At 43.8% G+C, this 24,255-nt stretch overlaps 1 protein-coding gene across 6 annotated transcripts in view; it reads right to left on the bottom strand.

The window, feature by feature from the left end:
* The window catches only part of CSRNP3 (cysteine and serine rich nuclear protein 3), a 96,916-nt gene that overhangs the window by 13,127 nt on the left and 59,534 nt on the right, over nucleotides 1–24,255 (bottom strand). For 5 of the 6 annotated variants that reach the window (XR_008332768.1, XM_053408652.1, XM_053408691.1 and 2 more), the window contains 3 exons: nucleotides 8,244–8,503; nucleotides 4,199–4,495; nucleotides 2,023–3,066 (listed from right to left, as the gene is read on the bottom strand). Coding sequence is in view for 5 of the 6 variants with exons in the window: in XM_053408652.1 (XP_053264627.1) it covers nucleotides 2,023–3,066; nucleotides 4,199–4,495; nucleotides 8,244–8,503 (1,601 nt within the window). In the remaining variant the exon portion in view is untranslated. Of the gene's footprint in view, nucleotides 1–822; nucleotides 3,067–4,198; nucleotides 4,496–8,243; nucleotides 8,504–24,255 lie in introns of those variants that run through there. The other variant, XM_053408665.1, reaches the window with a different exon arrangement.

Here is a 24,255-nt window from a genome sequence, read left to right as displayed (position 1 = left end):
ATTCAGAAATTGGCTAGAGAAAACATGGATCATTCCCCCCCCCTAATTTTTGCCTATATGACTTAAAAGTAAAATAAAATTTAAAAACCTACCATCTAGCATACCTTGAAGACTTTCCATAGCCTCCACAAGTAAGGGGAGGCCCTAAAGTGCATTAGTTAGCTGTATATTTGCAGGGCAACAAAGAGCCAGAGTTTTCATCCTGAAAGTGAACATGAGGCACACAATGCACCGAAAGGTAGTTGCAACTAAATTCTACTGAAAGAATTGAAGTTGAGGTCCCGTTGATTTCACTGGTTCATCAGGCTAGTTTTCTATTAACCATAGCAATCCAGATGGCCTGTTAATTTGAGCATTCATCCTGATTTGTTTGCAGGGAGATTAGAAAGCATTGGCTTTTTAAATAAACATTCATTCTGATACGCTTGTGCAGAGGTTAGATAACAGTGTTATCCCACACTTTCCTTACTGCAAAAAGGGCTGATGTTTGGAGGGCGGGTTGTTGCATGAAACCTGTCAACAATTACGACTGTGCACCCTGGTGTGTGATTGAATCCCACCCCAAAACAGTGACAATCTGACATGTTCATGTGGCCACTGTAGGTAATGGGGAGTCTGTGCATGGGGCTAATGGAGAGCAAGGGTGGTGTTGTGTAGTGGTTAGAGTGGGCAACTCCCAACTCAGTCACAAAATCGACTAGGTGCCTGTCTTTAAAATACCTTCCAGGATTACTGAGAGAATAAAATGGGTAAGGGGAGAACCATGTGCTCCAACCTGTAAACCTAAAAAATGTAAGAAATTAAAGTCTCTCTGGGGGTTTATTTTTGGGTGGGGGGGTGGGGTGTCACTGGAGGTCCCGTCCCTATGGTACATACTACTAAAGAAGCAGTGGTTGTACTACTATGATAATATATGTTACATCATAGGTCCAATGGCAAAAAAACACATCTGTGCCTCTGGGAAGTGGAGCGCAGGAAGATGTGAAGAGCAGCTAGATTCTGCATGTATTTAATAGTGTTCATTTCCTTACGTAGCTTTTGAGTAGAAAACTGAGCAACAAATGAAATGCCCAAAAGAAAATAAACGCATGAACCAGTCACAACTAACTTTTGGTGACTTGTGCCCAGCTTCCTTTATTTTCAAGGGATGTTGGTGCCAGTTAAAACCAAAAACCAGAGGATTGTCCTATATTTCACCTTCCTAGCAATTATAGATGCCTATGAGTGCAGTTCAGAAGGTGGAGCTTGTGCACGCCCTTCATTCATTTTATAGAGATGGGGCAGGAATGCCCCACCCGTGTTGCTGAAACGAGCGAATCATGCCTAGCAGTGGTACTTCCTGGACTGCCCCCTAGCTTACAAGTATGACTGGAGGCTAGGGGACTTCAAAGAATATAATTCAATGTCAGCTTCAGACGTGGTCACAAAATATTTATATAATTTTCCTTATGAAATTTGAAGTGGCTGTGCTGTGCTGCTCAAATGTTCAGCTCCAAAGAACGTGATGTTCATTTTTTATCAAGACATGAGTACTAAGCTACAATAAATAAAATATACATTACCAAACAATTCAGGGGCGGTTTTTTTGTACAGTAATCACATCTACATTTAAAAAGTCACCATCTCTTCAAATATGTGTGACAATTTTGTACTCTAAACATGACGTTTCCAAAGTAAAATTTTCATTATCTTGTACTGGTCTGATAATACAAAGGGAAGCTTTGAGTCTCGATAGGCCAGCTTCATGTAGTTTAACAGGTAGGTGACTATTTAGTATTATTATTTAATCTAGGTATTTTCTATCAAAAGACCATTTGATCCCCCCCCCCGCTTTTAAATTTTAACATTTTACATGAACTGCTTTTGTGCAATGGCCTAAACCAGAAGAAATATTCAAAACACTAACCACAGTCTTGTCCCCTTACCTCTATTGCTAAGAGGGGGGAGAGATTGGTTCCAGGGAATTAAAACAGAGTGCAGTTAAATATAGGGATTCCGTCCGAAAATAATTTAAACAGGTACCGTTTCCATGACAGGCGATTTGATACACTCTTCATGCAGTCTGCTCTTTTCTGAGAGGCTGAGCGAATTCTCAGCGGGATGCTCTGGGAGGTGAGTGCCGCCATTCAAAGCAGAAACAAATCCATCTTGAGAAGGACTTTTCAAGTATGAGGGAAAGTCCACTTGGGAGTGTCTTGGCCTATGCTCAGCGTATAGGCTACTACACGGAACAGTGCCGTCGCTCTCCGAAGACGAGCAGCAAACTATGACGGACGGGTTTGAAGGAGGATAAAGCGAGCCGCTATAACTTTCCTCTGATTGCCGTGTGTAGTCCACAAACTGTTCTGAAGCTGGATTATAAGGCACCAGAGAAAGATTACCATTCTTAACTGTATCCCTTTCAGAGTAAGCCTCACGCATCTGGCTAGGAGTGCCAGGGCTGTGGTTCTCTATTTGGTAATAAAGCGCTGAGGAGTTGCCATAGTAGGAGGAAGCCTTGGAGTGACTCTCGTGCATGGCGGTGCTGTCGGAGTAGCAGAGGACCGAAGGAAGAGCTTGCACCATGTCGCCATGAGCACCCAAGCCTTCCACAAAGTCATCCACCTTTTCCTCGTCGTCATCCTCATCGTCATCTTCTTCCTCTTCCTCATCTTCATCTGTTTCACTGGGTGCTAAACTCTGGGTGCTGGAATCTGTAACCCCACTACAAAAGCTGCTAGCGTCTTCCTCCTCCTCTTCCTCCTCCTCCTCTCCTGGGCAGTCCAAGTCATCGGCCGACTGCAAGTGCATCACGCCGGCCCGAGATTCTGCATCAATCTCAAAGTTATCCGGGACGGAATATTCTAGCGGGTGGGCTGCGGGGCCCATAGAGCTGCTGTGAGCGCTTATCTCGCTGTGGCAACCGTTCAGCGCAGAGACTTGCTGCTCTCTGCTCTTCTCCAATTCAAGTTTCATTATAGTGTGCAAAAAGTGAGTCCGAACGCGGATGGGGTTAAATTCAATTCTACCTGCCGTATTGCTACATCCTTCTTTAGTGCAACCACATGGGAAAGACATACGATCCACCTTTAGGAAAGAGACCATGGATTAACTAAGGGTAAGGGAAGGAGGAACTCTATAGTGCAGAACCTTGCCAAGCTAGAAATTGGCAGTAAAAGCCAGGAGCTATATTCAGGAAAGCTGCCTCAGATATATGGTCAAAGGGTTGATACGGAAAATAAATGATTTACATTAATTTTAAAATGCCCAGTCCATTATATTGCATCTTGCGGAAATAAATCCAGAGCAGGGGGACATTGGAAAGGAAGAATCTCAAAATTGGTTGCTCCATAAAGGACACCAAAGGTAAAGGGACCCCTGACCATTAGGTCCAGTCATGACCGACTCTGGTGTTGCGGCGCTCATCTTGCTTTATTGGCCGAGGGAGCCAGCGTACAGCTTCTGGGTCACGTGGCCAGCATGACTAAGCCACTTCTGGCAAACCAGAGCAGCGCACGGAAATGCCGTTTACCCTCCCGCCAGAGCGGTACCTATTTACTTGCACTTTGAGGTGCTTTTGAACTGCTAGGTTGGCAGGAGCAGGGACCGAGCAACGGAAGCTCACCCCATCGCGGGGATTTGAACCGCTGACCTTCTGATCGGCAAGTCCTAGGCTCTGTGGTTTAACCCACCGTGCCACCCGCGTCCCTTAAAGGACACCAAGGGCAACGTAAATGTAAAACGGCTGATTGCTTGCTAATAGGAAAGCAATCAAGATTGGTCCTTGGGGGTTTCATACTCTTTTCTAGAGCATGAGTCCCCCCGTCCGCACTCTGCTGGACCCAAATGATCTCAACTGTTATGTTACCATAGCTGTCAACCATGGTTACGCTTAACCAGGCTTAGGACTCATCATCAGAAGCCATGACTTATGAGAACCCTATTTACACTGCTCCCCTGTAGCAAATGGGTGGGTGGGTGCTGCCACTCACCTGGCCTCCCAACAGCATAGTTGCTGTTGCATACTGAGATAGGCATTATAAAGAGACTCCTAGAATTTCCTACCACTGGGGGAAGTATGAAAAATACATTAGGAATATTTGAATGGCGGGGGGAGGATGCCACTGGGTTTTTAAAAAACCAAACACCTGTAAGTATACTTTGGCTTCCCCTCGTTCCCCCCGGCTTCTTTGAGACTGTACCTGAGTTCAGTTCTCACCTGGCATTTTATGCCTGCAAGGCTGCAGGTACACGTTTCTGGGTCACAAAAGACTCGACAGTCACAGCCGCAGTCCTCCCTTGACAGGCGAATGGCTCGCAGCTCGTGTTTTTCTTCTACGTCAATCTTCTTGACCCCGGAGGCTCTCAGGAGTGCCCTTCGCTTTTTTGTTGGCAGAGGCTGTAGAAAGAAGTACTCGTCTACTTCTGTGTTATCTAGATCTATATCATCGTCGGAAATGTCGTCCAGTGTCAAAGTGTTTGCTTCCTCGGACTCCACGGTGCCGTTCTTAGTCATCTGCAACACAGAGCCATGAAAAAGCGTGTGGAGGATTCATTGAGAAGAAGAGCCATTCTCAGCTCGAAAACAGTTAACAAGGGCAACAAACCCTTTTTTTATCATGAAAGGCTATACAGTGGTACCTCGGGTTAAGAACTTAATTCGTTCTGGAAGTCCGTTCTTAACCTGAAACTGTTCTTAACCTGAAGCACCACTTAGCTAATGGGGCCTCCCACTGCTGCCACACAATTTCTGTTCTCATCCTGAAGCAAAGTTCTTAACCCGAGGTACTATTGCTGGGTTAGTGGAGCCTGTAAACTGAAGCGTCTTAAACCTGAAGCGTCTGTAACCCGAGGTACCACTGTATCAACATGGCTTTCAACCAGTGCTTTTTTTCAGGGGGGGACACAGGTGTACGCATACCCCTAAACATTTTGTGAATCTAAGTTTGGCCTCATTGAGGGGCAGTATTTCAATATGAGTAGGAAAACGAGAGTACCCCTAAACATTTTTTTTAGGGGGGGAAAGCACTGCTTTCAACTAAGGAGCTCCTGGCATGGAAGTGGGCAGGCTTGTTCCAGTGCTTCTTGCTGTTTTTGAACTTACCAACTTATGGCACTGCCCTATATAGTGTGAGACCATTTATCCTTCTATCCCAGTATTCTCTATCTGAACCGGCAGCAGCTTTTAGCATCCCTAACTCCTAGTACCAGCCACTTTTCCTAGGTGAGGCTACAGACAATCAGTGATGGAAAGCATCGAATTTGTCACGCAAAAGAGGGGAAAGAAAGGCTCACGGGAGTATTGGCAACAATCTAAGTGGCAGGGCACTTTACTTTCAGAAACCTTCCATTCTAATGGAATTGATCCTCAACCTAATGTTAATCTCCAGCTTTGTTACTGCAGTAGTAGCCATCTTGTTTTGCCTTATCTATGACATACTGCAAAGGTCCTCTGAGACCTGAATTGTGCCACGAATGAAGAAATCAGTGATGTGGGGCAGAAAATGTTCCTGTTTCACGAGTTCCTTTGTAACAAGGAACGGATGCCAATTGCAAATATGACGTTAGGCAAGCTTAGCAGGTTCAAAGCTTTGTTTACGGAATACAAGCAAAATAAGTGTGCTAAATTGTATCTGTCTGGTGGTAAAGGTCCTTAATTCCCCAACCCTTCACAGGCCAATTTTGACAATCGCCTTTCAATCCAAGAGCATCGATGTAACCACTGATAGCTGGTCGGCAGGTACAACTGATTGGCGCTGGGAGTGTGCCTGCAATGGAGCATGCTCAGCTTTGCGCCCCTGGGAACTGAGCTTTTGCCCTTCATTTGAGAAAGTGGCTTGAATGCAAACTGCTTTGGAACTGAGCAAACAAGCCCCCCAAGCTGTGCTAGGGTGTTCTCCCACCAGGAACTCTCTAGTGCGGACAGCCCAGTGTGGCTTCCTGTCAGTGTGATAGGGACCCCCACTTGCAAATAAACTTTAGGCTGCTGATTGTCCCTTTGAGGCCACGTTCACAACTGCCCCACACCTACCATTGTATGTGACATTGGATGTGGGACAGGTGGCAACAACCTTGAAGACCAAATTGACAGGCATAATTTTGCCTGTGACTGGAGGCTCCCTACAGCTGCTCTACAGCAGCAGAAAGTTTTCCTATGCAAATTTAAACTAATCTGCATAGGAACCCCCCCAAAAAATTAAAGACTGCATATTAATACACCTTCTGCTACATATTTGTATTCAGCCTTACATAGCCTGAGACCTCAGAGATAGTAGGCAAAACAACACCATCTGCACAGTACTCTTGAGAACCCCAAGGTTTGCAGAAATTCTACTAATCTTTAGAAAAAGAAAACCACTAAGTAGGAAGGGAACCCTGAAAAAGAACCCAATGAAGACGGAGCATGCTCAGTGGGCATGGAATGCTGACTGACTGCTGATGAGAGGTGGAGGTGGAATGTCCATAACAGGAGCACTTCATACTGCAAATGTTTATTGCAGGCCCCACATGTAACTGCATGCTCTGCCATAGCTTATTTGATTCTGCAGAGCCACAGACTAAACAGAACAACTAAGCTGTGCAACAGCATCTACTTCTACTGTACAGTTCGCCCTGAGACTCTTGAAACGTGTAAAAATATTTTTGACACAAAGATGAACCAATGTGCTGCTCTCTTTCCAACCAAGTGGCCAGCAGGAGGAGCTCTCAAACAACCTGCAGCTGACTAGGGACTGTGCGCTATGTGCTTTAAAAATCAGCAATAGGCCTTTCCTGTTTCAAATGTGGTTTTAAATAATGAGCAAATGTTGCTGGACTCCCAACTTCCATCACCCTTAGCAGTTCACCATTCTGGCTGGGACTGAGGCAGCTTGGAGCCCAATGACATTTGGAGGACTCCAGGTTCACCACCAAAATACATTTTGTACTCTTACTCATTTGTTTGTTTTAAGCAGAGCTGCATAAAACCTGTTTTTCTCCATCTTCATTAGAAGGGAGGTTTTTGAGTTGTTATTTTCATCTATGCTAATTATTTCCTTTTGTATTTTTTAATTTTGTATAGTGTCGGTTTTTGCTTTTGCTTTTTAAGCTGCCTAGAGCATTGATGGGAAGCCATGTACATATCACCACTGCCACCATCATCTTGTAACAACCCATATCTCGTCTGCTTTGCTCCTAACACTGCCAGCGCAATCCCAAGACATGTGGGATGTGGTCTGCTTTGCCCCCTCCCCTTCACAAGGACAGAGTTGAGGGGCTACTTTGCAGTCAGTTTTAACTCTGATCTGGATGTGATTTGCTTTCAAATCAGCCGAACTGAGTGCTTTAAATACTGCTGCAACCACCCCCTAAATCTGGAGTGCCTCTGTGGCGCTTAAGCAGACGATGCGAGTCCAATATGGCCCACTGGCCATGTTTGGTGACTTGTCTTCATGTGTGTGTATTTGCCAGTAGCCTGGGACCATAAAAAAATAAGAGATTGCTCAAGTCCCAGACAAACAATATGAGACACAAAATTTTGCAGAGACAGTCAATAGCATCATCTCTCTGAATGCCAGGTGTGTCCAATACCTGTAAGTTCTGACTGGGCATGAGAAGGAACACATAAACAGATTGGTGCAGGACATGCTTCAGTTAGTGTCTCCTGCAAGTAGATACCATTATTATTATTAATAATAATAATAATAATACCCCGCCCATCTGGCTGGGTTTCCCCAGCCACTCTGGGCGGCTTCCAACAGAATATTAAAATACAAGAGTCTATTAAACATTAAAACCTTCCCTAAACAGGGCTGCCTTCAGATGTCTTCTAAAAGTACACATACAGAACACATATAAAATGGGTTCCAATATTTTATCCGGCAGCCTCATCCCACATTACCCAGATTCCTAACACAAAGCAGCGCTTCCTTAAAATAACCAGCCAAAATCTCTTGTGCAGAACAATCCGCACTAAGCAACTTGGCTAACCATATTTAAATTTTGATCAAAGCGAGAACTTTGATGGGGGGAAATGAATTGCCATCGTATCTGCATAGCAGGAAGGAAGCTGTCGCCTTAAAGAGCTCAGGTGGAAGCCTATTACAAATCTGATGAGTTAACGTGGGAAACAGGGAAGATGCCAGCTTCCTTGGGGCAATTGACTTGCAGCCATGTTAGAAGTGGAGACGCAATCTTGCCAAGGATGTAAGTGCGGCAATTCCTCTGTTTCCTGCTTCTTGCCCACACGGTAGAGAGGCAAAGCAGTTCGCTAGCCTTGTCCTTACCTTGAGCTTTAAAGAATTCAGTTTCTCCTCCCTGAGATGCTCTCTCAACATCTCTCGGTGAAGCCTCTCTTGCTCCATCGCAAATTCCCCCAGTGTGTACTGGCGCACACTGTTGTGACGTGTGGACATGCCCAGGGTGCTTCCTCCCTGGCTGGGGACGCTCGTGAAGCCTTGCCTCCTTGTGAAGTAGTACACGGTAACACAGTTAAAATGAACATTCTTCGTCCTCTTCCGCTTCTCTCTTTTCAGAATCGATGATGCTGCAAAGAAAGAAGGTGACCAGCTTGGAATAAAAACCATTCTCACCAGTTCACAAATTCTCAACAGTGGGGTTCCCCAGGCCAGCTGGTGCTGAGCACCTCTGCCTGGGGGAATCAGGGATGAGGAAGGAGTGCTGGTGGTAGGAGCTGGCATGAGTGCAAGTTGTGTGTGCCTCCACACACACAACCCATTTCCCATGTGGGGAGAGGGAGTTATTCCCATTCTCGGCCTTCCTCGCTCTGTGCAGTTAATTGGGAGGAGAAGCTGGCCTGTTGCCAGTTTCCTTCTCTCTGCCTCCCCTATCAGCATACATGCTTAATTCGGCATTCAACTTATTTTCATTCATTTTCATTATTGTTATTAGCATATAGTGCTACTGCCACATTTAGTCAATTCATTAGTTTTGTTAACGGATCAAAAACATTCTGAAAGGCTAACAAACTACCCCTTCCCCCCAATCAACGGGGAAGTAGATTTATAGCCATCTTAAGTTATTTTTAGCAATCCTTAATACAAAACTGACATTTTCAAAAAGGCTTTCCTTCCGTGTGAAAACAGGAACTGCCTGTTCAAAGACAATACCTGATGTGACATGCTGAATTCACACATCACAACAAAAGAATATCGGGGGGAGGGGTTGGTTTTGGTTTGTTTTTGAACTTTTTCATGTGCCTATTTAGGCAGGGTTAATGGATTACTCAGCTGAAACTCTTAGAACTCCTTGGTCATTTAATCAGGTGGTAGTCAATGTTGCTGTTAAAAGTTTTGCTGCAATGCAGTTCCATCAATGTTCATTGCACTTTCCAGAGCAACTTTAATTTGTTTCCAATCTCAACTTCCGATCTTAACTGTGGAACAATGCGAAGACAACAAAGGTGTTGCAAAAGAGATTCAAAGGTGTTCCAATAAAAACAGGCACTGCTTCTCTTACGAGACAAACCTAACTGCTTATTTTTAAATAAAGCAGAATAGAGGCCTAGAACCTCTAACTATATAGCCAGCCATCTCAGAGGTAACAACAACATGGAGGTTCTTCTTCCCATACTGTCTCTAGGAACCAGGTGCCGGGAGTTAGGACAGGAAGACTTAAATACCCTGGGAGTGGACCTTAGGAAAGCCTATTTCCTCCTGGGGGCACCTGCTCTCCAAGCCTGTCTGCCATTGACCAATTTAACAGGAGCCAGATTTCCAAGCTGGCAAAGGGAGCCAACGTTTGCCCACCGGAAGTGAAAACCCTGTCAGTCCTGGTTTCCGTCACGTCCCAGTGAAAGGAGGCATTGCCAACCTGCCGCACCCATTAGCGCAAGTGGACTTACTTATTTTTACACATCTGTAAGTTGCATTTCCATTAAAAATATAACAAGACAGAATACAACAGATAAAAGCAAAATCAACAAAGATATTCATAAAACATAAGAAGCTAGACAGTCCTTAAGGGACTTTGGCCCCAAGTTGTTTAAGAAATTATGAATTAACAGAAGTCCCTTGAACATGGCAGCTCTCTTAGTAGTGGGGTAACATATTGCCAGTAATCTGGTCCTGTGAGCAGTCTGCACAACTGTGGACCAGATAAAAGGGTAATCCCCACATAAAGCACAGCTATCAAGCCTTCAGGTAGTGCCAATGCATGGGCCGCTGTGGTCAGGCTGTCACCGTTCAGGAAAGGTTGCAGCTGGCAAACCACCTGAACCTGGTAAAAGTCACTCCAGACCACAGAGGTCAACTGGGACTCTCGTGACAAAGATGGTTCAAGGAATACCCCAAAAATGCTCCTCCTTCAAAGAGAGTGCCATCCCATCCAGAACAGGCAGCCTATCTATCTCATGGACATGGAAACATCCAACCCACAAGGCCTCCCTCTTTATAAAGGTAAAGGCACCCCTGACCATTAGGTCCAGTCGTGACCAACTCTGGGGTTGCGGCGCTCATCTCGCTTTATTGGCCGAGGGAGCTGGCGTACAGCTTCCGGGTCATGTGGCCAGCATGACTAAGCCGCTTCTGGCAAACCAGAGCAGTGCACGGAAACGCCGTTTACCTTCCCACCGAAGCAGTACCTATTTATCTACTTGTACTTTGACGTGCTTTCGAACTGCTAGGTTGGCAGGAGCAGTGACCGAAAAACGGAGCTCACCCCGTTGCGGGGATTCGAACCGCTGACCTTCTGATCGGCAAGTCCTAGGCTCTGTGGTTTAACCCACAGCGTCCCTATCTTTATTCAGGTACCCAACATAAAACAAACAAACACAGGGCTTGCTTAAACCTCAAGTAACTTGGATTGGCTAATTAAGGTTTAAGCAAAGGAAACATTGTTACCTGCCTAGTGAGTATCTTGCCCCATGTTTTCACAAACCGATTACTCTCTCATGGCATATCTTGTGCATGAGAAATTAATGCCAGAGGCCTGCCACACAGTGATGCTATTTAAGTAGCACGAATGCACGATGTGTGTTTGTCTTGTTTCATTCATTTCTTCATCTCTCCCATGTGCTGCACAAAAAGGTAGACTTGTTGTCATGCAGTTGTTACATCAGAAATAAATCAACCTGTCAGGAGCATAGTTTTCCTACACTCATCACACAGGCTGTGTAAACACCAGACCTTTTAAAGGGCATTCAAAGCACACACCCACACCCCAAGAATTCTGGGAACTGCAGTTTGTTAAGGGTGCGAGGAGTTGCAGGTTTGTGGAGGACAAATTACAGTTCCCAGGATTCTTGGATGTGTGCTTTGAATGTGTTTTAAAGGTCTGGTGTTTATCCCTTTCTCGTGCATTCGAACATACTTTCTAGGCAATGCATACTGATTTTGAAAAGAGCGCCTTAAATAAAACAAAACAACTCCTTAAATGCGTTATCCCTGCTGTGCAGCTGGTCCAGACAGAGATACCTCATGCTGAAATTCTGAATGCTTTTGTTTCCCCACAAAGAAGCAGGCCGTTGTTAGCCTGCAGTGTAGAATATTAACCGCGCACACGCATTAGCTGCTTGACTCCTGAAGATATGACAGGAGCCTGCCTGATTTACTGGGAGACGGCAGTAGGAGACTGGGGGGGAAACTAGATGATGAGTTATGGCTGTGCAATTTAGGTGCGACAATTGCACAGGTATGATGGGAGAACAGTAATGGTCAGAAGGGAGGAACTGAGATGGTCATAAAAGATGCTGACAGCCTTTGTAACATGAAGCCATATATTTAACAGCAATAAGGCACAACAGGACGTGGGAGATGGTTAAAAACTCTTCTGTCTCAGGCAATTAGAGCCATTTGGCCTTCAGGCCCTTCTTGCTGCCACACATCCACAGGGAGCAATAGCAGGTTTTTTTAATCTTAGGCGATAGATGGGTTTCAACCCATCATGTTATTGGGGCAGGGGTGAGGTGGGACCTGTGACCAGTCAGTGAGTAAAAGAAAAAAGAAAATCACAATATTTTTCTCAAACTGTGTTCAGGGAAGGAACTCTGTGGTTCTTTAAAAGATCATCAGGGACACCTGAGTGAAAAGGTCAATAATGATGGATTTGTGTCCCTGAAGTTGTGAGGCTGAATGGTCTTAGCCAGTTTCCAGTGCAGTTAGCATGTGCACCTTTGAGCATGCTGCAGAATTCTCTGCAAGGCTTAAAGCAGGGGTTGGGGATTATGATGTTGCTGATATTTGTCACCATCCACCTGTCTTGGGAGACAATGGAAGAGTGCACCCTTGTGGGTGAATTCTAACGACTGGAGAGTTACAGCGCCTGCTGTGGCCGTAAAGACCGACATGGGAGACACATGTTTTGCTGCAGCTGGGGCAGAAGAAGGCATCAGGTTGTGCTGATACACCTGTGCCCTAGCATTTCTTCTCTCTGAGCTACTCCCAGTGGTCATTCCTCCTCTGGTCACTGTTGTGGATATACAACCTGATTGTCTCCAGGCGCTGCAGTCGTCTGCAAGGGATTCCCACATGGCAAGTTTAATGTTGTCAGCCTCCAAGACTTGCTTGCAGACATCTTTGTTGGTCTGCCAATGGGCCTGGTGCCTGTAGTTTGCTGGACTACAGTTCCCATTATCCCTGACTATTGGCCATGCTGGCTGGGGCTGATGGGAGTTGGAGCTCAACAGCAGCAAGATAAATGGCTACAGATTCCTTGCTACCGGCTTTAAGGTTCCATGAGAGACAAGTCAGCATGGAAGAGGTTCCCTTCCATCATGCTCTCAACAGATGCTTCCATTCATCTTTGGTGCTTCCTGTTCCACACCGCGAGTCCCTTCATTTGTGGCCCTTCAGTGACCCCATCCATACCAAGGCCATCAGACAACCTAGCCCAAACCTGGTAACAAAAGTGAGCCAGGTATGAAATAATCAATGTAACTTTCTCTTGTGAACGTGAAACTGCCCAACACAATGACAACATGAGGTGGAATATTATCTCTAGATACGATTAGTGTAGAAAAACACTGGCCGCTTTCTTTATTACCCTTTAGACCTCTAGCACTGCTAAAGCCTAGGACTTCTGGAAACGGAAACAGAATACCTTTCTACCAAAAACACAATCTTTTTCCTATAGGAAGCAATTATAGATCTGTTTCATTTATACCTCCAGGTGGCCTGTTTTATTAGCTTCATAAATAACTGAGTACACTATCACAGAGGGCCTATATTACTTTACAGCAAATTATGTACAAGATTAGCAAAAAATAAAAAAGCCAACCTGAATGCATGTATTGACCGTGAAAGGAAGAACCCTCCGAAAGACCAACAGATGCCAGTAGCATGAGCAGTTAAGAAAAACTGCACGAGGCCACATTTGTAATGTAAAAAACCTCATGAATCAACACTATAAATACATAACAAAGGAACACATAGAAAGAGCTGTCCACAATGGCGGAAAGAGGAGCTCTAAAGTTAACATACATTGCATGTATTGCAGGCAAGGCAGAGGCATTTTTTTAAAGCTTTTGCACAAACTTCATATCATCTTAAAAAAAATATGCTGGCCTTTACAAGGTTCTACTTGGTGAAAATAAAAAAAAAAATCAGTTCATAAAAAGTCACAAGACTTCAGTTTAAAAAAATGCAAGTTCCAGCCACAGACCAAAGAAAAAGCAGCTCAAAGTATCAAGATGCTGTCCCGCTTCTTCTACACGAAGGGGGGCAGATACATCCCAGCAGCCCTTGAAGTTTATCAAGCAAAACCTCTGGCGCAGTTACTGTATGGGGCCCAAATCTGGACGGGGAACCACTGCTCCAGTCTTGAGTCTGTCCAGTCTAAATTTCTAAGGCAGATTCTCGGTGTCCCCCCCTGTGTTCCCAACGCAGCATTAAGACTCGAGGCCTGCCTTCCATCTGTGGAAACTCGGACTTGGCAGAGAACATTCAACTATTGGCTTCGTCTTAATCTGAATCCACCTGGTCTACTGCCTTTAGTAATGCAAGACTCTCACAAAAGCAAGTGGTTCAAAACCGTGCATCAAAAACTCCTTACATGCGGTCTGCACTCACAGTCCCTATTATCAATGGGCCTCATCAAAGCAAAGAGTCTAATAGGCCAGCGCCTGAAAGACATCGAACGACAAAACAACCTGACCATCTTAAAGAAACTGTGCCCATGGTATACCTACTTTCCCCCTTCTCATTTTGACTCTCCAGCTTCATACTTGTCTAAACTAACCATCCCGAAATACAGACGTGCCTTTACATTGGCTAGATGGGATGTTCTTCCCTCTGCTGTACTCGAAGGTCGTTACCAAAAGACTCCATTTGAAAAACGACTCTGCCCATGTGGAGATGGTAACACGGAAACAGTGTCTCACGTCCTTCTTTCTTGCCCCCTCTACAAAGACCTAAGGAATGAGATTATTACTCCACTCATTCTCTCCAACCCCGGCCGTTCATCAGACATTACACTGTATTTTCTATTATCTGATACGGAAAGTCAGATAACAGAGAAGGTCGCGAGGTACATCGAGAGAGCTGCGAAATTGAGGGCCACCATCTGAGTGACAGACTTGTTCATCCGACGGACCATCTTTTGCCTGTTCTTTTCCTCCTTTTATCTCTATTTTTATTTTTAACTCTTGTACAGCTGTGGCCTGTTGGCTTTGCTAATAAAGTTTTGTTGTTGTTGTTCCTGCCTGCACCCTGTCCTTATTACTTTACAGCCATTATTTCATTGCTTTTAGTTTTTAATTGCAACCTGGAACATTATTAATACACATTTGCTCCCATTCAGCAAGGGACAGCCATGTGAGGAAGCAGGCATCATCTGAAGGCACAGCTGAGGTGCATCCTTATTGCTACATGTGGCAAATCAACAGCCCAGAAGGAAAACAGGATCAACCCTTTTCCAAGTCACGAAAGCTTCCTGCCTGATTGCATGGAAAGCCTGTTTGCCACAGGCGAGTGACCAGGGACAAAACTGTCTTACCAGAATCTGGCAATTTGTTTGGATAAGAGCTGAAATTGGCACAGAATGTGTTCCTTGTTAAGTATGAAGCTCCAGGTTTTATCTCCAAATAAAGCATCTCCTAGATCATCCCCTGATTTTATATCCTGCTCCTGCACAAGGTTCTCTGTGGTCTCCTGTCCAGACTGCTGAGTGGTTTCACACACGATTAGCTCCAGTAAGGCGACAGCATCTGGTGTTTCCAGCCCATCAACTAGGCTCTATCCTGTGTCAATTCTGAGTGAGATGCCTCTCTGAGACTTAGAGATCCAATGTGACCTTTAGTTGGTCTTCATATGAGGAAACTCCTTACACATAATCTTGCTTAAGCAAATTCTACCAAGCTTTCCAAAAATAGATCACGGAATTCCACCGGCGGGTGGAGGTGGAGGGGGTCTCGGCTCAGTTAAAAATAAACCGATGCTGTGAATGGAAAGCATGTTTGCCTTGTTTGCAAAAAAGAAAATGGGGGGGGGGAGAGAAGAAAAAGTAGCATAAATGACGTGTCAAGTCTTTTAATCTTTTTCAAGCACCATTTCTACTGTAAAAAGAAGTTACTCAGTTACTAAACATAAATAAATTGAGCTTTCGCTGGCTGGAATCCAAAGTGTAAGCACTTTCCTCAGCAGTCTCAGCTATTCTCCTCCTGTCAAAGGCACATTAAAATAAATGTGAGCCATATGGCTCCGCAACAGAGTACCCGCAGGTTTACAACCAGCAGGGCAATGCAATTCGTTTACTGCCATCAGAGAAATATTTTAGGGAGAGGGGAAGTCTCAAGGCAAGAGCATGTAGCACAGAGCAGCCCATTTCTTTTCCCTTTTGTTTTTTAAAGCAACGTGGCAGACGACAAGGCTATTCTTAAAGCCACTAACCCATTTTCCTGCTTTTTGATGTATTCTCAGTGCTGTGCTGGAACATTCTAATAAAAAGGATTAACCCCATTCTACACCCACTCCCTGGATTTCCCACATAGTATTCATCAAGTCTTAACAAGATAGGACTGTCAAGTGTAATTCATCATCGCGGTAATCCAGGTCAAAACATCACTTTTCAAAAAGGCCCACTTTTAACAGCCATCCTAGAAAGCAAAGCCAGACGAAAGGCTCACGGACGCTAATGGACTTTAACGTCATGCACTAAACAAAATGAAATCTAAAGAAACAAAACAGATGCCGCCTTAATGTGCACTCCAAAAATAGCTTTGTTCTTTCTTGCAGACAAAGAGATGCCTTCTGTTGAGTCACAGGACTAGTCCATCTAGCCCAGTTTTGGCCTGTTCTGACTGGCCACTGCTCTCCAAGATTGCAGGCAGAAGGTTCTCTCCCAGCCCTGCTTTCCAAGCTCCATTAACTTGAGATTGCAAGAGACTGAATTTAGGATTTTGTATGTGCAAGTCATGTGCACTGCTGCTGAGATATATGTGGCTCCAATACATCAAGCCTTTAATTTGGATCCTTGCAAAACTAAACGTGGACCAAACTGCAACCACAGCCTATTCAGGAAAGGAGACACCCTTGTCTTACATGAGCACTGGCCTCTTAACCAACCATAGGATACCAGGGAGGAATATCTGCTGGACCACTGTCTAGTCTAGCTGAATGGAACATAAGCACAGATTACTTTATTTGGCTTAGTGTTACATCCAAACCCAGGGGTGTGATTTGTTTCCCCCATACAAACCACTGAGCAGTAAGCCCAAAACAAACCTTGGTTATAGCTCATGGTTTGTTTGGAGATAAACAAACCATGAACCTGGGTTGAGATGTGATGCTAAACCAAACCATGGCTTGGCTCCTGTCAAAGCAATTGTAAATACTGGAACCAGAACCAGAAGCTAGTCCCATTGACTTCAGTGAGACTTAGTCCAAATCAGGTTACAATACTATGCACACAGAACACTAAGATATGTAGCCCAAAAGGGCAGTTTTTAATCCTACACTTCAACTAACATTTATTGTGTTAAGAGCTTTCTAGTCTAAATCTTAGTCAACCTCACAGCCACAACATTTCTGTCATAGCTTTAATTCCAATTTATACATAAGTTGGGAGGTTTTCTGAGTTGATTCTGCTGAATGCTGCTTTGAGCCCTGGGCAGAGCTCAAGTTGTAATGTGACTAAGCAAAATACACAAAGCATTTTTGCCATTGCCACCACTGAACGCTGATGGTGGAGGAACAAGATTCTAGGCCTGCAACTTGTGGGGTTTTGTGAGGGCGGACCTCCTTCTCCTCCCTCAGGCCATATCCATATCCACTCTATCCTATGGCCCCTGCTATACCCTTCCAGGGACCACACTATTTGATTTTATTGGAATTTTAATGTTCTTCTCTGCTTAAGTTTTGATATATTTGAGGGATTGATTGTTCTTGCTGATGCTTGTTCTGCAGACTAGTTTTTACTGTTTGTAAGCTTCTGAATATTGTTTAATATAAAAGGGGTCTATAATCTATTTACATAAATAATTAGGCATTCATCAATTTTATAAATATTTTTTAAAAAACAACAATTTAAGCTGTAGTCCTATACCCATTTACTTCACGGTAAGTTTAATTGAACTCAACAGGACTTCTGAGTCACAGTGCTTTCTGTGTAACATTTTCCTTTTTGTCCAGCTTTGTGTGAGGAAGCCTGCAGATTTTCTTACCAGTGTCTCTAATCATTACCCTAAAGGGATGCTGAATAAATAAACCTAGCAGTGCATTCAGTAAGATTTTCAAGTCACACTTGGACTATGTTCAAAGCTACTCTTAGTAGCTATTTAAATACAGTTGTAGCACAGCTCACCTTGGCCTCAAACCCTGAATCCATTCTCCAAAGCAGTCTGCTTTTTTATAGTTTATGTTTTACATTTTGTATTTAAGCCAACAGTGTCTTCTTAGAGCACTCTGCGAGGAAACACCACCTGATCGGCCTTTGCTCACCAGTATCAATCCTTCAGGATATCCTTCACTCGCAATTGCACCTCTCCATTTTTCTCATTATCCTCTTTTATTTCCATTCCCTCCTTCATTTTCTTCAGTCTGTTCTACATTTTTTTTTGTCTCCCCCTCCTAAATATGTGGTGGTTTCTGAGATGGTTTACACAGCACATCTAAATTCCCATGCACCTTAGGCCCTCATGATGTCTGAAACCAAAAGACACTCCCGCCAACTCTTTCTACAACTCTGAACAATAGCCATAGTGACAGCTTCTTCAAACTAAAGGCAAGGGCAGCAGGACCAAATAGCAGGACTTGTGGGCAATGCAGAAAAATATTTGTGCTCTGTCTACACAGTAAAAGCCCAAGTATGATGGAATGCTCAGCGTTCCCTAGGTAGTCCTCACCTTCTGGAGACTCTCCAGAGTGACGCCCCATGAGGCAATGTGCACAAGTGGAAGTATTTTGCATATGCACACAAGGTCCTGGGGTCCCAATCAATATACTGAAAGGCCTAGACTGGACAGAGCATTCTGTTTCTAGTGTCAAGTCCTGGTTTGCTGTGGAACAGGTGTGAAGGGAACAAGATTGTAAACCTTCAAAAGTGTGACCAAACTTCTCGCAATGTGTGGACTAGTTCACACATAACGTGCCACATTGTTTGATTTTTCTGCAGTTGATGAGTATCTTTTTATTGACCGGCAGAGCTAAATGTGTCAACTGACTCCACTGAAAAGGACTGCATGTGATTTAAGGGATATGACAATCCTATGTCCATAGCCTAGGGATGCTTGAGAAAAGCAGTATTTGCAAATTCTGACACGAACTGATCTGATCTGCAACTCCCAGTCTAACATTCAGCTCTCGGAACTTAGGCTGTAATCCTAACTCTACCTGCCTGACTTGAATAGGATTTGCTTCTGAGTAGGTAAGGTTAGGATTGGGCTGTTAGGCTACCCACCAGTTTTCACACTTCCCAAATATACTGATGCAGTTCTTAGCTCCAAAAAAGGTCGTAAAATAGCTTTTTAAAATGTGTGCTCCGAGAGAAAATATATTCAGAAATGCATACTTTCAGAGAAAATGCCTTTAAAATACAGGGCAACCTCAGAGGAAAACCCACTGAAATCAATGGGCATAACTAACTTAAATGATTTGATTTCAATACGCATACACTGAGTTTGACCTTGTTGGATACAGAGCACATACTTTAATATGTATTTAAATGTGGATTTCCCCACCCCCTAAAGGACCGCATGATTAATGCAAAACAAAATGGAATTATGGGTGAATGCATGCAAAAATGACACGGGGCGGAAGCAGACTGGTTCGCCTGTCCTTTCCACAGTGTTGTCACAAGTCATCACTAGATACTGTAGCCCCAGAACAATGAACACCTATGTGAGAATCAGGCTCTAGTCCCAACATCTGTTCCATGATGTTACTTCTTTCACTGGCCTATATTCCTTACCCCATAAAGGATGGGCACCCATGATAATTTCCACTCTCTGCAAGCCTAACTGAACCATTCCAGGTATGCCCCTGACACCTTCACAAGATCTCAGAAAAGCTGCCCTAGCCAACTTAAGTATGACAGACAGCACAACTGGCTGACTGAAGTGTGATCAGGCCATTTTATTTTATTCCCCGCCCCCGCCCCCCCCCCGCCCCGGAATGACAAAGACATTACACAGAGGCCCCAGGAGAATAGCCTATTATTCCATTAGGCAGATGGACGAGGTCAGAAGTCAAAAATACATTTCAGTGTGCCTTGTTATAGAAGGATTTACTTTGCTGGTTATATAGGCTGCGGTTTGCTTTTGTTGGTAAGTCTACCATTCATTAATTTGAGGGCTTTGATGCCACAGCTGTACATGGTTTTTTTTTGTTTTTGTGTTTTAAAAGGAGTCACCGGCATTGGTTGGAGTCGCGTTTAAAAAATAAGGGACTAGGTCAGGGAGTCCAAGCGTTCCTGTTCACTTATGCAAGCTGCATTTCACTCTCCCAAGTTCAGGGCGCAGGATGCTTTGAAATGCAATCGTCACATGCACTCACATCGCTTCAGCGCCTGAGGTTTGTAACTGCTTCCCAGGAGGGAAAATATCTCTCCACTGTCTGGTTTAATAACCAGATGAGACTCCTATTCAAGGCTCTTTCTGAAGCAGCAACAGCTTTGCTTCAATGCTAAGCAGGCTGCTGGCTCTGCGCCAACTCCCTTTCTCAACCTCATCACCAAGGTTATTTCCTGACAGAGCCACAATCCATGGACTACATTAGGAAGCGCGGATTTATTGTTTTCATTATTATTATCATTGCTTTTTTTTCTGTACAGCAATTTTGAAACCTAGAACATGTTGTCTGATGCAAATCATATACTATAGCAGACTAAAGGACAAAACACCAAGCTGTGCACCCTTATAGCTTATTCAACAGAAAGAGACATGTGTAGTAATGAAAACTGGTAATTTCATTTCTTAATTTGTTTTGCCTATAGCTGACAAACAGTGTTCTTACCTACGATTACAGCGTTTTGTGAATTCTGGTGACAGTAGCCATTCGGAAACTAACCCAAACCAATTTGACTTAGTGTCTCCTTGTTTTTAAGACACTCCACAATTCTGGAAGAAAGAGGCATAGGACAAAAGCATGTCCCTTTATTCCAAATGTCTCTGCTCTGAGCAGTCTGAAATTTATACTGTTCTGTTCCATGTGGAATACTTGTATGTGTTTTTATAACTGTGATGGGCTTGCCACACACACACACACACATATTTTATTGCCGGGACCTCATGGTGAAGGATGGGCAAAAGATTCTATAAATAAATAACCAAATAAATGGGCTGGGGGAAACTATGCTAGTTTATCTTCCCAAATGATACAAGTTGTTGAAGACAGGGTTGTCTTCTAGTTGAAAAATTATGATTTATTGTTCTTCCTGCTTAATTTACACCAAAATTTGATTACATTTAGGAAAGCACTCTCTGGCTGTGCAGCAATGACATTTGCTCAGGAGGTATTGTGACTCAGCCTCTACCTTTTAGACGGAATTTGACCCAGAGGTTCTAACTGGAGAAGGCCTTTTCTTTTCTATTTCCTCCTTCCCACCCCCATGTGCCCCTCAAAGTATTTTTACACACTTCCTGTCATTTCTACCATTCTCCTTTCACATTCATCTTGTACCTTATCCCACCACCTCTCAAACTGCTGTACCAAAGAAGCGCACCTAAAAGTGGCCCAAGGCCCTACTCTTTGAAAAACACTACTCTAGATCAGTGCTCTTCAACTTGGGTTCCCAAATGTTGTTAGACTACAACCCCGATCAGCCCAAATCATTGACTAAACAGGTTGCGGAAGATATGAACTGACTCTAGATTATTTGCAGTCATTACAACGAAACCTGTGCTTGACTGTGGGCCCCAAGCTTAAGAATATTCTTCCTCCCGCCCCCTCAAATGTGTGTGTTATAAAACATCAATTTTACTCTCCAACCATCAAAACTAACCACTTTAAAGTGAGCCTTTTTTTGCTACTCCCAGGCAAATCGTCATCTTTACAAAATATCAGCATAATCATAAGCAAACTCTTGCCTAGAGTAGGCATGCTATTTCTGCACCCAGCAGCTGTCAATACCACAAACTAAACTGTTTGCAACATTTAGTTTCCATCTTCAGCTATAAGGAAAGAGTAATTTGTTTCACAGAGCACTCTTTTAAAAAAAAGTGAATATAGTACTTTGTTGATCAAAGCAACTGGAAAACACAGCTGCTGTGAAGAGCGACGTTATTGAAGACATAGACCACAATATTGCCTTCCATTGCATTGTTCTGAATTCTACTAGCATACACTGCAGTGCCAGAAATGGTCTAATGATTTGTTCATGTTATCTGCCACTGCACTAATAGACAGTGCTTAGTATTTCTAAAGAATCTATGAATCTTCAAGCTGACCTAGAATGCCCATACCAGATATTTAAGCACTGCTGGCTGCACATACAGTCGCCAGCCCTGCCATGAGCAATGCACTGTCAAAATACAAAGATGATTAGCAGTATTTTATTTAGCAGTTTATATCCCACATTTCCAATAAAATGCAATACAAAACACAGTAAAATCTCACATAAAAATCTACCAGGTTAAAAAAAAAAATCACCTTACTCAGATGTCCAGCCAAAGATTCTTCCACATCTCAATGTCTCTCTAAGGGAGTGTACACATTGCATAATAATGTGCAGTCAGCACTGGATGCAGGCACCTTTTGGATGTGCTATACACACAGCATCATCCCCATGTAGTCCTTGTACCACACTATTTTGTCAATCAAAAGCGCATTGTGCTAGAACAGTTTTAACCCATTTTGTGCAGAGAATGCCCTTCTCAAGCGCTTGCTGAATACATGTGTACACAGAGAATGCGTCCTCAGGTCACTTCCTATTAGGCAGGCCAACTGACATTATAGGGCTGTGCCACTAAAATCCGCCTCCATATACCAATATGTATCATTTGCATATCAGTATATCAACACACCAGTTTCCAGCCTCTCTCTTTTGAAAGTTTGTGAAAAAATATGTTTTTTAAAAAAAGTTTATGGAAACACCAATTGAGGGGAGGGGAAAAGAGAACCCTGTTGCACATTAGTATGGAAATGCACCCACCAGTGTGTATAGACAACACTGACAGTAGCTGCTGCTTTAGATGATGCTACAATGTGAAGGTGTGTAAAGGTAAAAGGTAAAGGACCCCTGGACAGTTAAGTCCAGTCAAAGGGGACTATGGGGTTGCAGCGCTCATCTGGCTTTCACACCGAGGGAGCCAGCGTTCATCCACAGACAGCTTTCCGAGTCATGTGGCCAGCATGACTAAACTGCTCCTGGTGCAACGGGACACCGTGACGGAAACCAGAGCACATGGAAATGTCATTTATCTTCCCGCCACAGCAGTACCTATTTATCTACTTGCACTGGTGTGCTTTCAAACTGCTAGGTTGGCAGGAGCTGGGACAGAGCAACGGGAGCCCACACCGTCATGGGGATTCGAACCGCCGACCTTCTGATCGTCAAGCCCAAGAGGCTCAGTGGTTTAGACCACAGTGCCCTATGTACAAGAACACACAGTGGAAAAATGACCCCTGTGCATTTCAGTGGCTATGTGTGTACACAGCCCTACGCACACCCTTACAGCCATAACAAGAAACCTCCTTTCCTCTCCTTGGGAGGCCCTTCATATTCCATAACCAAGCTAAACCCATGTGTTTTTTGGAAACTGTCCCCCTCTTTCTCCCCCCAAATTCCCCCTTGTGGGTTCCCACTGCTCACCAGAGAACTCTAACCAAAAACTCATGGACACACTCAATCTCTCTAGAACATAATAATTGCTTTAAACCAAATTAGACCATTGGTTCATCTAGTACTACTGTCTATACATCATCTGTCAGTGACTTTCTGGGATTTCAGACCAGCCTTTCCCAGCCCCACCTGGGATTAAACCTTGGGGTTTAAACCTTGGACCAAATCATGTGCTCCATCTGTGAGTTATCCCCACCCCCTTTGTCAAACCCACTTGGGGATATTTCTTCCCTTTCTTATGCCACCATTCGGGGAACCATTAGAATCGATGCTGAATCTTTTATAGCTTCACACTGAAATGTCTTTCTCTCTGCCCAATTATTCCTGCTGTTCAAGTGTTCTAATAAGCAGAGAGAAGGAATCTAAGATTTCAGAATAGGCAGCAGAAGAGTAGGATTATAATGATTGACCTACATTGGTATTCTTAGATTATTCAGAGCCAACTACATTAACACAACTGCTATCTTTACTATAATGGGGCAACAGCAGAAACTGTATGATAAACCCAAAGCACACCCACCCTATTCTCTTATAAACGTGATGATTACTAGCTTGTGCAACAACGGGTTACACTATTTTATACATGTCCTGTTTGTTCTCTTATTTATATTTTGATACATTTGTAGTCTGCTTTTCTATACAGAATATTCAAAGCACCCTATAGATGACAACAAGACAATATTAAACAAAAACAATGTAAATGATTGATCATTACATAAAGCATTAAAAATAACAAGCACATCCAGATCAAGCTGTCTATAAAGCCACTAGTTGGGTGCTGTATTTCAGCTGGATGCCTTTTGAAATAAATAGGTCATTTGCCCTGAGAAAGTCAAGCAATGATGGAGTCAGGTGGATCTCTCCCGGGAGGGCATTCCATAAGCTAAGGCCTGTTCCTCATTGTTGACTGCTATGTATCTGAAGACAATTGGATACAGACCAGATCTTAATGCCCAGGCTGTTTCATATGACCAAAGACAGTTCTTCAAGTATCCTGTAAGCTTCTCAAGATCCTGGCCAATTTAGGTCTAGTTCAGCCACATGGTTCCACGGTAAATTCATTTGCCT

This window comes from Podarcis raffonei, chromosome 1 (genome assembly GCF_027172205.1).
Source record: "Podarcis raffonei isolate rPodRaf1 chromosome 1, rPodRaf1.pri, whole genome shotgun sequence".
NCBI lineage: Eukaryota > Metazoa > Chordata > Lepidosauria > Squamata > Lacertidae > Podarcis > Podarcis raffonei.
This window is presented reverse-complemented; position numbering and strand designations above follow the sequence as displayed.